Here is a 14,149-nt window from a genome sequence, read left to right as displayed (position 1 = left end):
TTAAATATAAGGCACATTTTTAAATGCACTTAATAAACATTATATTACAATATTATAAAAAAACACCTTTTTATAATAGATAATCTACAATAAATAAGTGCATTTAATATTTATATATATATATATATATATATATATATATTTAATATTTATATATATATATATATATTTTAATATTTATATATATATATATATATATATATTTAATATTTATATATATATATTATATATTTAATATTTATATATATATATATATATATAATATTTATATATATAATTATTCAAGTTTAATAAACTATTTGTACATAAAAATTGGACGGAATATATGAGAATAAAAAATTATTAATTAAAACTATAAATCTAATTAATTATAGTATTATCAATAATATCTGTAAATGAAACTTATCCTAATAAAATATGTTATATTATGTTTCTATTAAAGATGTAAAATATATTGATTATCAAAAATAAAAATAAATATGAAACTGAAGTCCTTATACTTCCACTACCATAATGAAATATTTTTATATAATTTTCAGTTATGATCCATGGATTACTTCCATCATCAAAATACATTGGACACTGATCACGTTCTCTTTCATATTCCTAAATTTAATCATAAATCATTTATAGAATTGTATTAAATAAATTTACAGAAACATTTTATGTTACCTGTAATTCTAATGCAACTGCAGCACCTTCAGTATAATTACTACTTGTAACATCCTGTTTAAGATCGCAAAACGGCCCAATGGCTTGAGACATAAGGACTTTATTTAAATCAGCTCTTTGGTACACCCAACAACGATATTTACTGAAAGGATCTAATTCATCATAAGTTATTAAATATGATTTTAAATTTTCTTTCCAAAATCCAATACATTTCATTTTGTAATCCGGTAAACCTTAAGGAATTTAGTAATTAATATAAAATGTTGTTTTATTTCATTTTTCTATAATAATTGAACTCACTATAAATATCCACAGGTCTTCCTAAATGATCTACTGATAAACAATAAGTTTCATCAATAGCAATTTCCTTTTGGTCGGTATCACATACAGAAAAATCTGAAATATTTTGTTTGCAATATATATTTGGACGTGGAGATAATGTAACACCCCCTAAAATTCTGGTCTCAAATAAAACATCTCCTTTTTGAGTGAACATATATTTGCCAGCAACTGGACAACGTACAGGTACGGGATTTTTAGCTATATGTATATATAAAAGCATTGTAAATAGATAGAAAATTTTAATAAGCATAATTTTAGCAATAAAATAATTTAATGCTGACCTAAAAATAAATCATATTTCCAAGCTTCTTTGTTTGGAAATTGAACCCAAGAACAAACAGTATGAAAGTCATCTTTGATAACTGCTATCCCACGTCGATATCTAATAATATTATGATGCCGGGGTACAAAATCAAAGCAAACATAATCTTTTTGGCTGAAAATAAAAATTAATTAATCATTGATAAATTATATATTAACTACATTATAATATCAATACCATCCATCAACGGTTAATCTAGCCATCATTACTCTGGTATCTCTTGATTCGCGGCAAACATAAATTGTGCGTCTGTAACGACCTTCATCAGGATACCAAGTTTCAATTATATGTGTTTCATTAATAAATATATCTGCATCAATATTAGCAGTATTTATCCATTGTCCACTCATATCTTCTGGTAATCTACATCCAGGCTCTACTACTTCTGCTTTAACAGGTGTTACTCTTAAACGTTCTGGACTTTTTTCAACTGTTTTTAATGTATTACATTCTGCAGTAATAGATACTCCAATAAACAAATCATCATCACGATTTTTTAGAAAACATCGATATTTTTCATCTTTTCTAGATTCTTTTGTATTTGCAACAGCAAAAAAATGATTTTTATCAACAAACCAATCTCCCAAACAACTATATTCTACAACTATAATAGAATAAAAAAAAACAAAACAAAATAGAATAGTAATTAGAATAGTAATATAATTTTATAAAAATAATAATTAATCAAATGAAATAATCAAAAAATAATAATATTACCTCCATCAAAAGTATTTTTCATACCAGGACATTGTTTATATGTTATATTAAATTTTTGATTAGTTATTAGGAATTGTGTTCCTGCAGTTTGACATGATTTAATTTGTGCATCTGGATGATTACATTCTCCTGTAAATCTGAATCGATTCTATAATAATAAAAAAAATAAATAAATTTCTTCATATATAATAATGTTTGTTATTTCAGCTATTAAATATATACCTGATATGCAAATTGCCAAACACCTTCAAGAGATGACCTACAATTTACAGGAACATAATTTTCTGAAAATAATGTTATTAATTGTTGATCAGGACGTAATCCTCTACATACATTTTCCACTGTTGGCTCAATATCATTGGGCAAATTCACACAATATGCTAAATATAAATAAGAGTAATAATATTAGTTTTTATATATTATATATATTTTTATTTTTTTAAATTTATTATAATTATTTTACCTTCAAGTTTTTCCAATACATTTACTGTTCTTACAATTAATTTAACACAATGATAACATGCTTCATTTTGAAACACAAATGTATAATTAACATGATATTCTTCCAACATATTTACACATTTGCCACGATTAGTCATTGTTTCTGCATTTATTTCTGTTAACGTATTTCTTCCATTTTCCCATGAAAACCAAGATCCTCTAATAATTAATGGAATTTGACAAGGACTTGATTCTTGGATGGAATATATAACTAAAAAAACATACAAAAAGACATATAAAAAGAATATGAAATTATGTTCATATATTGATTTGTTATTTGTATATTATAAAATATATAAAAAATTATAATATTAATAAATAATATTTATAAGATAATTTTATAAAAATATTGAATAAATATGTTTTTATTAATACTATATTTCTTCATAGTTAAAAAGATTTTAAATAATATTTTTATTTTTTAAAGTAAAAGTCATTATATATATAAATAAAATATATATAATTTTATAAATTATACAATTTTACCTTGCCACATAAAATATAAAGCGAATAAAAATAAATACAATTGCTTTGTCATTCTGTCATTAAATTATATTTAATAATTTCAAGAAAAAAAAAAATTTATTTTATGTACAATTAATATTCACAATATATATACGAAAAAATGATTCTTAATGCCCAACCCATTTGTGAGTCATGTGCTGCCATCTGAACTTAAATTAACTATTCTCTTATAAATATATCATCAACTAAATATAAAATAGACCTTATCATCCAATGTATTTTCGTATCATAGTGTAATTGAATTTTTGTTACTATTTTCATATCACATATTATCGATTCAAAATAGAATGATAATTTAAATGACATATCTATTCTGTATCTTATCTGTCGATATTCTGTCGGTATATAAATATTGTAATTTTTTGTATGATCAATATTTTAAAGCATGAAACACAAAATTTCATTAAATATTAGATTTATTCTATATTTCTTTTATGGTCTATAATTTAAATGATTTCTTGCACAATTGATAATTCAGAGCATATGAATCATAAAATTTCATAAAACATAGGTAGATCTATTCTGTATTTTATCTATGTATTTTATCTACTTATATTAAAATTAAAATTAAAATTAAAAATTAAGAATTCTTTTGTATTTAAATTAATTAATGTTAATAATAAACTGTAAATTACATATTAAAATAAAAAATAAATTAATATAAAAAAATACAATGTTTTATATGAATGAAATTTAAATTAAAGTTGATTTTTTAAATAATGAAATATTTTCTAATTCCAAAAATTAAATTTTTTAATCATTTTTTTCATATTAAACGTATTCTTTAAAAATATATGATTTTGATAAATTGTTTCATATAAAAAATCGTTATAAGCAAAAAATTTGTTTGATAATTGTAAAATAAACTTCTCAGTATTAATATATCATTGAAATCAGTGATGTTTTTTCATAAAACAATTTTTCTTACTTAGAATAATTTATCTAATCAATTTATTATATATTTAAACAAATATACATATGAATAGTATTTATTTATTTATGATTTTTTTATTATAATTAATTCTTAATATTCTAAAAATATTTTATAAATAAATCTTATAAATTTAAGCGATCGTATTATAGAGTGATTTCATATTTTATTAATTTTAATTATATTTTTTATGAAATTATAAAGTTCTATTATAAATCAATTTTATTTACATATATTATTAGAATAATGGCAAATGTAGAAGTGACTGAAAATATTATAAGTTGGGAACCATTACGTCTGACACATATTAAACCATCATTTAATGCTCAAGAATCAGCTTTAGCATCACGTCAAGATTTATGGCACAAGTTCATTTTGTTTGGCATAGGACAATTCAAAACAACAGAAGTATTACGAACTATTATTATTGCTTGTGAACCAGAAATTATATTACCTGTTATGTATAAAGAAGAAAGTCCCAACAAAAGCACTTTCTTGACAAAATGTAGTTGTAATGCTATTGAAAATCTTGTGAAACAAGGTTTATGTCTAACATTGTCAAATGGACAAGAATTACATATTGATATTATATTAGGATATACAGATTCTCAAAATTTACAATTAAATCCTAATAGAATTATAGCACAAGCACTTTATTATAGATATGAACCTACAAAAAAGATATTGAATCTTGATGATTTTGAAAATGAAAAATCATTAAGCTCTATATATTGTCCCATATCTTTGCCCAAAGTATTACATTTTGTTTTAAGATGTACTAAAATGGGGATTTTAAGCAATAATCGTGATTCACGATTACCTGTTAGAGAATTGAGTTTAAGATATAATCAAATTACAAGCATTATCTTTTTTGAGAAATTTTTTAATTATCATTTAACTAAATTAGATTTACGTCACAACCAAATTGCAGATGTAGAGTACTTACGTTACTTTAGTGAATTTAAAATAAGTGAACTTTGGTTGGATGGAAATCCATTATGTACAAAATATAATAAGTGTCATGATTATATCCAAGCAGTAAAAAATATTTTTCCTCATTTACAAAAATTGGATGGGATTGTAATAGGTATGGAACAAAAATTTGTTCCCAATATTCAAAGTAATTATTTAAGAGATGGTACAAATACATGTTTAATCAAACAATTTGTGAAGCATTATTTCACATTATACGATCAAGATGATAGGCAAATGATAAATGGTTTATATGACAGAGATGCACTTTATTCTATGACTCTAGGACCTGTTTCAAATTATATTCATAAACAGTTAACTAAAACATTTGTAACAAATAGAAATTTATTAAAATTTGTTGATTATGCTAAGTGTCAAGAATTTTTATTACGTGGTCCAGAAAAAATTATTTCTGCACTTAAAAATCAACCACCTACAATACATCATTTCAAATCATTTCATGTGGATTTATTATATGAAGGAGAAATCCATCTTGCAATTTCTGTGCAAGGAATGTTCTCATTTCGAGATGTCAATCAATGTCCACCAATGTTTTTCAACAGAACTTTTATAATTATGAAGAAAGAAGATAATGAATATTGCATTACTAATGATCAGTGTTATCTTGATGGAACACCAGCTAATCTATCAGGAAACAGTGAAATAAGATTTGAATTAAAAGGCGCTCCAAAGTTTATTCCAACAGTGTTTAGTGTTTCTGAGAAAGAACAACTGCTTACATTTTTACATGAATTGACTACAATGAATATGAAATTTTGTCATCAGTATCTTGAAGATGCCAACTGGGATATTAGGACTGCTATTGCTACATTCATGAATATGTACACAGTTAACAATGTACCACCTGAAGCCTTTTTATAATATACACATCTTTTGTAATCTGTTGTATAATATTTATGTACATGTTATTATTTATAATGTACTTGTATTATAAATGTATATTTATGTATAATATCAAATTAATTTTATCTTATAAAAAATGTATTATTACCTAAAGAAAATACAATAAGTGCAATGATTGTTCATTGTTTCTTTATAAAAAATTTTTGATTTCATTGTATACAAAATATAAAATTACAATTTTTATGATATTAACAACCCTGCTGTGTATTTAACAGGGCAATAGTTTTATTTATATATGGTATAGTATTCACATTTGAATTTACTCCTAATTCAAATACTTTCTGCATCAATGGTAAAGCATGTTCTGGAATAAAATATAATTTATATATAATATGAAATTAAATTTATTACAAAAAATTTATATTATATATATATTTATATTATATTATTATTTTATATATATATATTATTAGAATAAAATAAAAAAAAATTATACCTTGCATACATAATACAATTTCTGGTAACTTTTCTAGAGCTGACATTAAAATATCAGCTCTGGAACTATCCAAACACCTCTGAAATGCAGATAAGATATTTGCATTTGATGCAGGACGATGTTTTAACGCTCTTGCTAATAATGTATGAGCGAGAGATCTTATATTACTTTGTGGAGATACAAGTAATTCTGCTATATTATCCGTTATAGTTTCTAAAACTGAAGGTTTTCGAGATGATAAATGTTCAATTTCTTGAAGAGCACTAAACACATCTAAAACATATTAAAATTTATATATTCTGATATCGCAATAAAATTTCAATTGAAATCAAAGCAAATTTTCGAATCATACCTTCACCTTGCAGTTTAGATAATGTTGTTAATAGTGATGACCAATGTTGTGGAATAATGGGTTCTATTGGAAGTGGAGTAGGAGGTACAGTAATTAAAACTTCTTCTATATCTTCTCCTTCTCTTGGCACTGGAATGCCTGATACAAGTGTTCTAAGTGTAACTAAATTTGGATAATGTACCTGCAATTCACTATATGTAAGTGTAAGTTAATATCTGTAATACATTAAAAAAGATTAAAGATATTACTTACTGAAGAACTTGAGCATGTTTTTGTAAATATTTTAATGCCCTTTGTGGATCATAAGAAATATATGCTTGTAGTAATGTAATAAATCTATTTAAGAGTGGTATGAGATCTTTTACTGGACCATAATTCTAGAAATAAAATGGATCAATAATTTTGAATTTTAATTTGATATATATTAATAATATATAAATATTCCTTTACATACTTGAAAACATTGAAAATAATTTTCTAAGGTATCTTCCAAAGCAATTTGATGTTCATCACTAAATAAATGTGGTTGTAATAATTCTAGTAATCCCATTATTTGTACAAAAAGATTTAAATGATGACCTGTTCTAAACTGACTAAAATCCAAATAACATCTTCCCATTAATGATGATGCTAACATTGGAAGTTGTCGTAATACTAAAATAGGATGTACAGCAGCCATTTTTCGAGCACATAATTCAAAATCTTGAGATCTAGAATTCCATGATTTTTGTCTTGGTGTTGCTGCTAAAGCAGTTAACAAAGAATGACTCATACAATCTAATACAGAGCCTGTCCATTCTGTGATTTTTGCTTCTCCAACAAATTTTTTACTTTGAAATGTATCTAAATAACATATTACTTTTGGTATCTTCATATACATATGCAACAAGAATTGATGGACCATATCAGAATCAATGCTAAAAATAAAATCAGAGTATTTAAAAAAATATTCAATACGATCTTACAAAGAAAAAATACATAGAAAATTCTTGTTATATTGAAATAAACATACTTTGCATCATTCATCATACGCTCAGCTAAATATTTTACAACACTAGCTACTAAATGATCGTCTGTAGAAATACAGTGTAATAATAAGTCAAGGCGAGAATCCATTCGTGCAAGTGCGGTATTTCTATTTTGACAATTATATATGATAACAGCTTCTGCAACTATATATGCTACAAGTGTTAATAATTGTTCATCATGTAATAGTAAAATATTTTCTGGAACATAATGTTTTGGCGTGAATTTGTCTCTACCTTGCCAAAGTTTTGGATTACAAGTTAATGCCCACAAAAAATCTAAAACAGCTGTTGGATCATACCTACAAAAATAATATTTTATTATCTTTAAATCATTATTTTTTGAAATTATTTTTTAAGTTATTTTTTAATTACCCATTATCACATTTATCTAACAAATGTCCAACACATTTGTATAAAGTTGCCCAACTCGCCCTATGTGTTAATAAAGTTAATAAATAAGGTCTGAATGAATGTGAGCTCATAATATTATTATCAATTTTCATTTCTATTTTAGTTTTTCCAAATAAAAGTTTCATTTGAAGAGTAGGACATATTCCAATCAATTCTGGCTCAACAGATGCTAGCCAATCAATTAGTAAACCAGTTCGTGGTTTTAAAATACCTTCATTACTATCATTTACTAATAATCTTGCCATTGCTTCAACAAGAACATCGGTTTTTTGTTGTTTAAGACAAATATCTAATAATTTACGTCCAACTGCTTCTAAATTTACCGGATCTGTACTTTCCAAAATAGATCCGGGATCTCGATTTTGCATTAACATAGTTAATTCTATACTTTTTGGTGTTTTAGTTAATTGTACATTTGCAAAGTCTCGTAAAATAGATAAAACTGGTGCTTTTACATCACCTATTAATTGTATCAAGTTTAAACACATATTACGAGCTAATTCAATTACTTGTTTAGAAGTCGATGATTTTTTTAAAGGCAACAATATTACTCGCATTAAAGTACAAGAATATTGTGGCATATGTACAAGCGAAGCTAAAAATTGTTTAACCTGCATTGAACTTAGTACACTACATATATGTTGTATTGCTAATACAACAGCTCCACTCTCTTTGGCATATTTCTGTAAGTCTTTTGCTAAAGTTTTATGTAATCGACGATATGCATCCATTTTTTGATTCATTGATATATTTTCAATGAATAATCTATTAATTAAATGCGGAACATCCGTTTTAACAGAAGATTGTATAACAGATTGTTTTTGAACCATAGCACTCAAAGGTAAAGGCTCTTGTAATTGTCCAATAGTTATCGCATTTTCATCAGGTAATTGTGGTTCCATCAATTGCAAAACTTGTACAAAAACTAATCCACCTGTTGCTCCTCTCCTATGTTGTACTTCAACTAACTGTGCCATGTACGTTTTATCGAGTACTGCTTCACCAACTGAACTCGGATCGATTTGCACACCAGCATCTAATGTATGCAATAATTTAGTCATTGAAGGTACAGGAATACCGAAACTCTGAATAAAAAGAACCAATTGTTGTGGTTCTAAATCTTTGAGAGCTGCATCAATTAAACGAGGTACACTGCTCCTAATCATTCTTAATTTTAACCAATCTGGTATAAGTAAAGCTTCTTCGCTTGTATCAACAAGGAATGCTTTTGGTGGTTCTGTATTTAATGGAAACCAAGTTTCTAGTAGAACATCGAATAATACATCATCATCAGAATCGTATGTTAATAAAATTATCATAGCATGAACAACTAGAATATGCATAGTACATTCTTCTCCTGTACTCCATTGTACTAATATTTGATCTTGACTCTCAGACCACGTATATTCTTCTGCTCGTGGAGATCGAGCTTTTTCTAAATAATTACAAAAAATTACCATGAATGCATGTAAAGTTTGTTTAGCTTGTGGACTATCAATTTCTGGTTGCGGTAAAATAGCTGCTATAATTGTACTTCGTTCAACCACTAATTGAGAAATTTCATTAGCCAAATCAGTTAAATCAGGCAAATCATCTTCTGTAGTATGTGCAGCAAGATAAGATATATATGCATGTACAAGATCTGGATTATTTTCGACTTGACATGCACCTCGAAGAGCAGTAGAAACTAAAGATCGTACTGATAAAAAATGAGGTATAGATGGTAATTTACGAAGAAGCCAGATTTCTCTATAAAAAAAAGTTTATATTAATTTTTAGTTTGAAGAAAAGTTATTGAAAAAAATTAAAAAATTTATTAAATTACTTTTCATTCTCTCCATCTATATCTATAGATTCTTCTTCAGTAGGTATAGATCCAAGTACCATTTTTAAACCTGTAATTGCTTGAAGACGACTACCAGTTTGTTGGCTGCTTAGTCTTCTTAAGAAATATTCTAATACTTCATAAGCATGTTGTCGATCTTGTTCTGGATCAGTTAATAACATTTGAAGATGGACTAATAATTGTTGTTGTCTTGGTTGTTTCTCCACAGCTTGAGCGCTAGTAGATAATAAAAATTCACAAAGACATTGTACAGGTAATTGACTAAGAGACCCTTCACTATTTTGTACAAGATCTGCTAGCCATGGCATACTCTGAGATGAACTTTGTTGTTGTCTTTGTATTATATCTAATAAAAAATCTGGTTTGCGAGATCGACAAAGCAAATGTCCCAATCTGTGAGACATATTTAATGATTGAATTTGTTCTAATACTGCTGGAGGTGGTCTCCTTGCAATACCAGTTGGTTCCATAGTCATTAATTGTGATAATAATAAACTATTTTGTTCTGATATTTGTATTCTTGTTGATGCAGCAGCTAAATGAGATTCATATTCTAATATTTCTTGCTTCTCAATAGCTTCAACTTGTAATTCTTTAGAGCGTTCTTGTTCTATAATTTCCGGTAATGCCATTGTCGGTGGCGGATAAGAAAAATGGCTACAAAAAAATTTTATATGACAGAAGAAACATGTATAAATATTTTTTTTTATAAAAATTTAAACATACTTCGTGATACACATTTCCATCAGAGTTCGTAAAATAGGATACCGTTTCCATGCAACAGCACCAATAGTAGAAGGATTATGAGCAGCTAATATTAATAACATGATCCATCCTTTCCAATATAAATTTGATATTGCCAAAGTAGGTGGTACATAGCTAAATAAAAAGAAACAAATAAATAATGAATGAAACAAATAAATATGAATTTTATTCTATGAAATAGATAAATTTATAATATAATTAAAATTTGTAAATACTTTGATGGTATATTTATAGTTCCTGGTGGTTGATAAATGCACAAATTAAAAATAAGTTCAATTATATCTAATTTATCGGCTTGTAATGTTGGGAAACTTTCAGTTGAATTAGCTGCCGCTCGTCTGATTAATTGATCTACTAAATCTAACGTTTCTGAATGAGTAATACCATTTTCCTAAAACATAAAATCTAAAATCTTAAATTGTTACAAATATGTTATATAAATTAATAAATAATTTCTATAGATATGCACTTTTGAAAAACCAATTAGAAGTAGTCTTAGCAATGTATTCTGTAATAATGGAACATCCGAAATTAGACGTAAATAAAACACTCTATCAGATTCGGGTGGCCAATTATCTAATTTATAGTACTGCTCTGGTGGTTCAAGCAGTAAAATTTTATGTAAAGCATGAAGAAGTTCATTTTTTCCAATGGCGTACATTTGTGGCGCCGAATTCTGTAGCCATAATACAGCTTCGAATTGTATTGTCGCTACCATATTCTGAAATTGATGTAATAAAGCTATATCTTTTTTATCACCTCTTTGTGCCAATGCCACAGCTTCTTTAACTTGTGGACTGATAGCTAGTAACATACATAAGCACAATAAATCTGCAATTGAAATGAAGACTCGTTCTTTGAATTCAAAATTAAGCAATTGTTGCGCTATATCCTGTCTTTCGGACATCAATGTACGTGCAAAAGTAAGTAAATTAATATCGTGTCGACAAACACGTACTATTTCTCTGAGCAATGCACGTAAAGGTCTAAGGTAATCTTCTCTGTTCATTAATAAATCCTGAAATATTTCTGCAAGTAATTTAGCCGCTTGTTCGGGTAACGTTTGAAACATTACCCCTAACATTGGCATATTGTTTTGATTTCTTGCATTAGATAATTCATTATAAATAGTATGTTTTAAAATAGTAGATAAATTTTCAGGATGCAAGCCAATTAATTCCTTTACACCATTTAGATATAGATTAATTACAGCTTTGGTTTTTAATCTCATCTTTACTAATTGACTTATAACTTCAACATCTCTTTGTGTATGAGAAGTACAATTGTAACAAATATAGCTCAGTAATTCCTGAGCAGGTCTCATTAATTTTGGGTTATGTAACCATACTTCTAATCTTGGAACAGCAATATTCCTAATTTCTACAAAACCACAGGCTGAAGAAAGTAACTTTAAAAAATTCTTGGTAATTGACTCTGGTTGCCGCCTATTCAATTGTTCTTTTACAGCTTCAAGAACAATAAATTCTATATTTTCTATACAATGAGCATATCTAGGAGTAATAGGAAATTCTATTTTTTCTTTATCTCCAGAAAACTGTACAGATGAAGATCCTGGATCTTCATCATCAACTGTAGATGGACTATGACAATCTCGTGGTGTTAAGACAGATAGTTCTGGTTGTAGAATACTTTTTGGTGGATGCCTTGTATTAAATCCTGTTAAAATGTTATCTACAAAACCTTTACATTCTTCATGATCAACCCACACTCTTTCACCTAAAGCATCTTCAATGTACAGCTAAAAAAAAAAAGAAAAATTAGTTGTAAATTAAATATTACACATACATATATAATATGTATATTACAATATTATATATATATACTGAAATAAATCATGTGTATTCATAAATAACCTTAACAAAAATTTCTGGCCAATTTCTTTTATCATGAAATCCTTTCATTAATAAATTAGCTGCTAGTACAGGAACCAATGGATTTCCTTTTGTTTTATAATTATGTCCTTGATCTCGTTTTAATAAAGATGATAATGCATGTAATATACAATCATTTGAAAACATAGAAGGACGAATTTTTGCCAAATATAATAATCCCATATAAACCAATGTATCAGGTTTCCATTTCTGATTTTTAAGTGTTTTTATGGCACCGCAAATAATCCCTATAACTTTGTCACCTTCATCATTATCATTAGCTTCCAAAACCATAGGAACAAAATCTGCTGGATCACTATCTATGGCTACTAATTCCCAAGCTTCAGCACTTGAGAATGGTGGTCGTTGATGAGAAACATGTGCTGCAAGTTTAGGTTTCTTTTGTGGAATGTATTGAAAAGATTGAAGTGACCCTGATGATGTCTCCTTTTTTCTATCATTTCCTACATAATTTTTTATACATTATATAAATAAATTTTACCAAATAATTTGTTTAATTTTGTTTAAATCTTTAAACCAGGAAATAATATTTTATTTACCAGAAGTCGAAGAACTACTACTTGCTTTAGAATGAATAACACCTGGCCTTTTAACATCAGAACTTTCATTACGTGAACTTTTGGATCCAAGTGCAAATAGATCAGAAGGATGTTGAGCAATCTTATTTTTTGCACCTCTACCAATTCCTGCCTTGCCACGATCCATTATGATATTTTTGTCTTTTAAGTTTAAAAACATAAAAAGCATAATCAATAATTATTGCTCATATAATTTCTTAAATTAGTAAACATATAATAAATAGTATTTATTTCAGATCTATAATCTTTTTCAAAAATTTTTAAAAGTATGATAAAATATTATGAAATATTTAAAAATATCTTATATTGAGGCCTAACCTATTCAACATTTATAGAGTGAATTTCCAGAAATTGCTCTTCTGGAAAATATATTTAATATTGTACATGACAAGTAACATTAGATCTATAAAATAATCTACTGCAATTGAAAATAGATGCAATAATATTATTTTACGTTAATAAATTAATGCTTTATAAATAAGACGTTATCATTTAACAACAGTAGCAGACACCGCTATCGATATCATTTTCTTAAAGATTCGATAGAATCGAATGGATAATCAATTAAATAAAGTAATAATAATTTGAAATAATGAATAACAATTAAAAGATTAAAAAATAAAAGTAATATCAAATATTAACAATATAATAAATAATTTTTTGTTCCTTTTACTTTTTTCCTTTCATCAATCTTTTTTTATTTATAAAGATAATGATTCTTTTACAACAAATCTTTATTAATATCTTTTATTCTAAAAAAATCATCAAAAAGCATTAAATAATATATTAAATATATATATAAATGTAAATTCCAGAACATACAATTATCTTGCCATATAAAATTTATATATAAATATTCTTAGTCTTATCACGTTCTTGCGTATATTGCACTGCATGCTTATATGAACCAATCG

The 14,149-nt window shown here is 26.3% G+C and overlaps 3 protein-coding genes across 5 annotated transcripts; 1 reads left to right on the top strand and 2 right to left on the bottom strand.

The window, feature by feature from the left end:
- Positions 1–342: 342 nt before the first annotated feature.
- Positions 343–3,236, bottom strand: udt (protein undicht). The gene is made up of 9 exons (XM_003691152.4): positions 3,041–3,236; positions 2,517–2,765; positions 2,276–2,433; positions 2,054–2,201; positions 1,514–1,940; positions 1,296–1,450; positions 973–1,212; positions 673–905; positions 343–606 (listed from the first exon to the last, which is right to left on the bottom strand). Exons 1-9 carry the CDS (start codon positions 3,090–3,092, stop codon positions 421–423), a joined length of 1,848 nt encoding a protein of 615 aa, XP_003691200.1. The 5' UTR covers positions 3,093–3,236; the 3' UTR covers positions 343–420.
- A 71-nt stretch (positions 3,237–3,307) lies between these two features.
- Positions 3,308–6,101, top strand: LOC105737428 (nuclear RNA export factor 2). Its single transcript, XM_031920648.2, has 2 exons — positions 3,308–3,590; positions 4,253–6,101. The coding sequence occupies exon 2, from the start codon at positions 4,257–4,259 to the stop codon at positions 5,862–5,864; it is 1,608 nt and encodes a 535-aa protein (XP_031776508.1). The 5' UTR covers positions 3,308–3,590; positions 4,253–4,256; the 3' UTR covers positions 5,865–6,101.
- On the bottom strand, positions 6,014–14,147 carry IntS1 (integrator complex subunit 1). 3 transcript variants are annotated; one of them, XR_015294732.1, is made up of 14 exons: positions 13,554–13,766; positions 13,197–13,376; positions 12,619–13,100; positions 11,214–12,503; positions 10,960–11,135; positions 10,706–10,858; positions 9,959–10,636; positions 8,095–9,882; positions 7,707–8,021; positions 7,149–7,611; positions 6,947–7,071; positions 6,695–6,875; positions 6,343–6,615; positions 6,014–6,210 (listed from the first exon to the last, which is right to left on the bottom strand). XR_015294732.1 is itself a non-coding variant. In XM_086916054.1 (14 exons), exons 2-14 carry the CDS (start codon positions 13,360–13,362, stop codon positions 6,095–6,097), a joined length of 6,216 nt encoding a protein of 2,071 aa, XP_086772180.1. In that variant the 5' UTR covers positions 13,363–13,376; positions 14,058–14,147; the 3' UTR covers positions 6,014–6,094. The 3 variants fall into 3 exon arrangements, 2 of the variants coding, with proteins under 2 accessions (XP_086772180.1, XP_003691201.2); XM_086916054.1 differs by lacking the exon at positions 13,554–13,766 and adding an exon at positions 14,058–14,147 and having other exon boundaries at positions 6,695–6,885; XM_003691153.4 differs by having other exon boundaries at positions 6,695–6,885.
- Between the last annotated feature and the right edge of the window lie 2 nt (positions 14,148–14,149).

Source organism: Apis florea, unplaced genomic scaffold (genome assembly GCF_048593485.1).
Source record: "Apis florea isolate Af1SG1 unplaced genomic scaffold, ASM4859348v1 contig_37_pilon, whole genome shotgun sequence".
Lineage (NCBI taxonomy): Eukaryota > Metazoa > Arthropoda > Insecta > Hymenoptera > Apidae > Apis > Apis florea.
The sequence above is the reverse complement of the archived record's forward strand: the minus strand, read 5'-3'. Positions and strand labels throughout refer to the sequence as shown.

Excerpts from the sequence above, each read along its gene's own strand:
- udt (XM_003691152.4), bottom strand. The coding sequence starts at position 3,092 with ATGACAAAGCAATTGTATTTATTTTTATTCGCTTTATATTTTATGTGG. Across the intron at positions 2,766-3,040 it reads TTTATATTTTATGTGGCAAG|TTATATATTCCATCCAAGAA; the intron begins GTAAAATTGTAT and ends ATGTTTTTTTAG. Across the intron at positions 2,434-2,516 it reads TGTATTGGAAAAACTTGAAG|CATATTGTGTGAATTTGCCC; the intron begins GTAAAATAATTA and ends ATTTATATTTAG.
- IntS1 (XM_086916054.1), bottom strand. The coding sequence starts at position 13,362 with ATGGATCGTGGCAAGGCAGGAATTGGTAGAGGTGCAAAAAATAAGATT. Across the intron at positions 13,101-13,196 it reads TAGTAGTTCTTCGACTTCTG|GAAATGATAGAAAAAAGGAG; the intron begins GTAAATAAAATA and ends AAAATTATGTAG. Across the intron at positions 11,136-11,213 it reads TTCTAATTGGTTTTTCAAAA|GAAAATGGTATTACTCATTC; the intron begins GTGCATATCTAT and ends TTTATGTTTTAG.
- LOC105737428 (XM_031920648.2), top strand. The coding sequence starts at position 4,257 with ATGGCAAATGTAGAAGTGACTGAAAATATTATAAGTTGGGAACCATTA.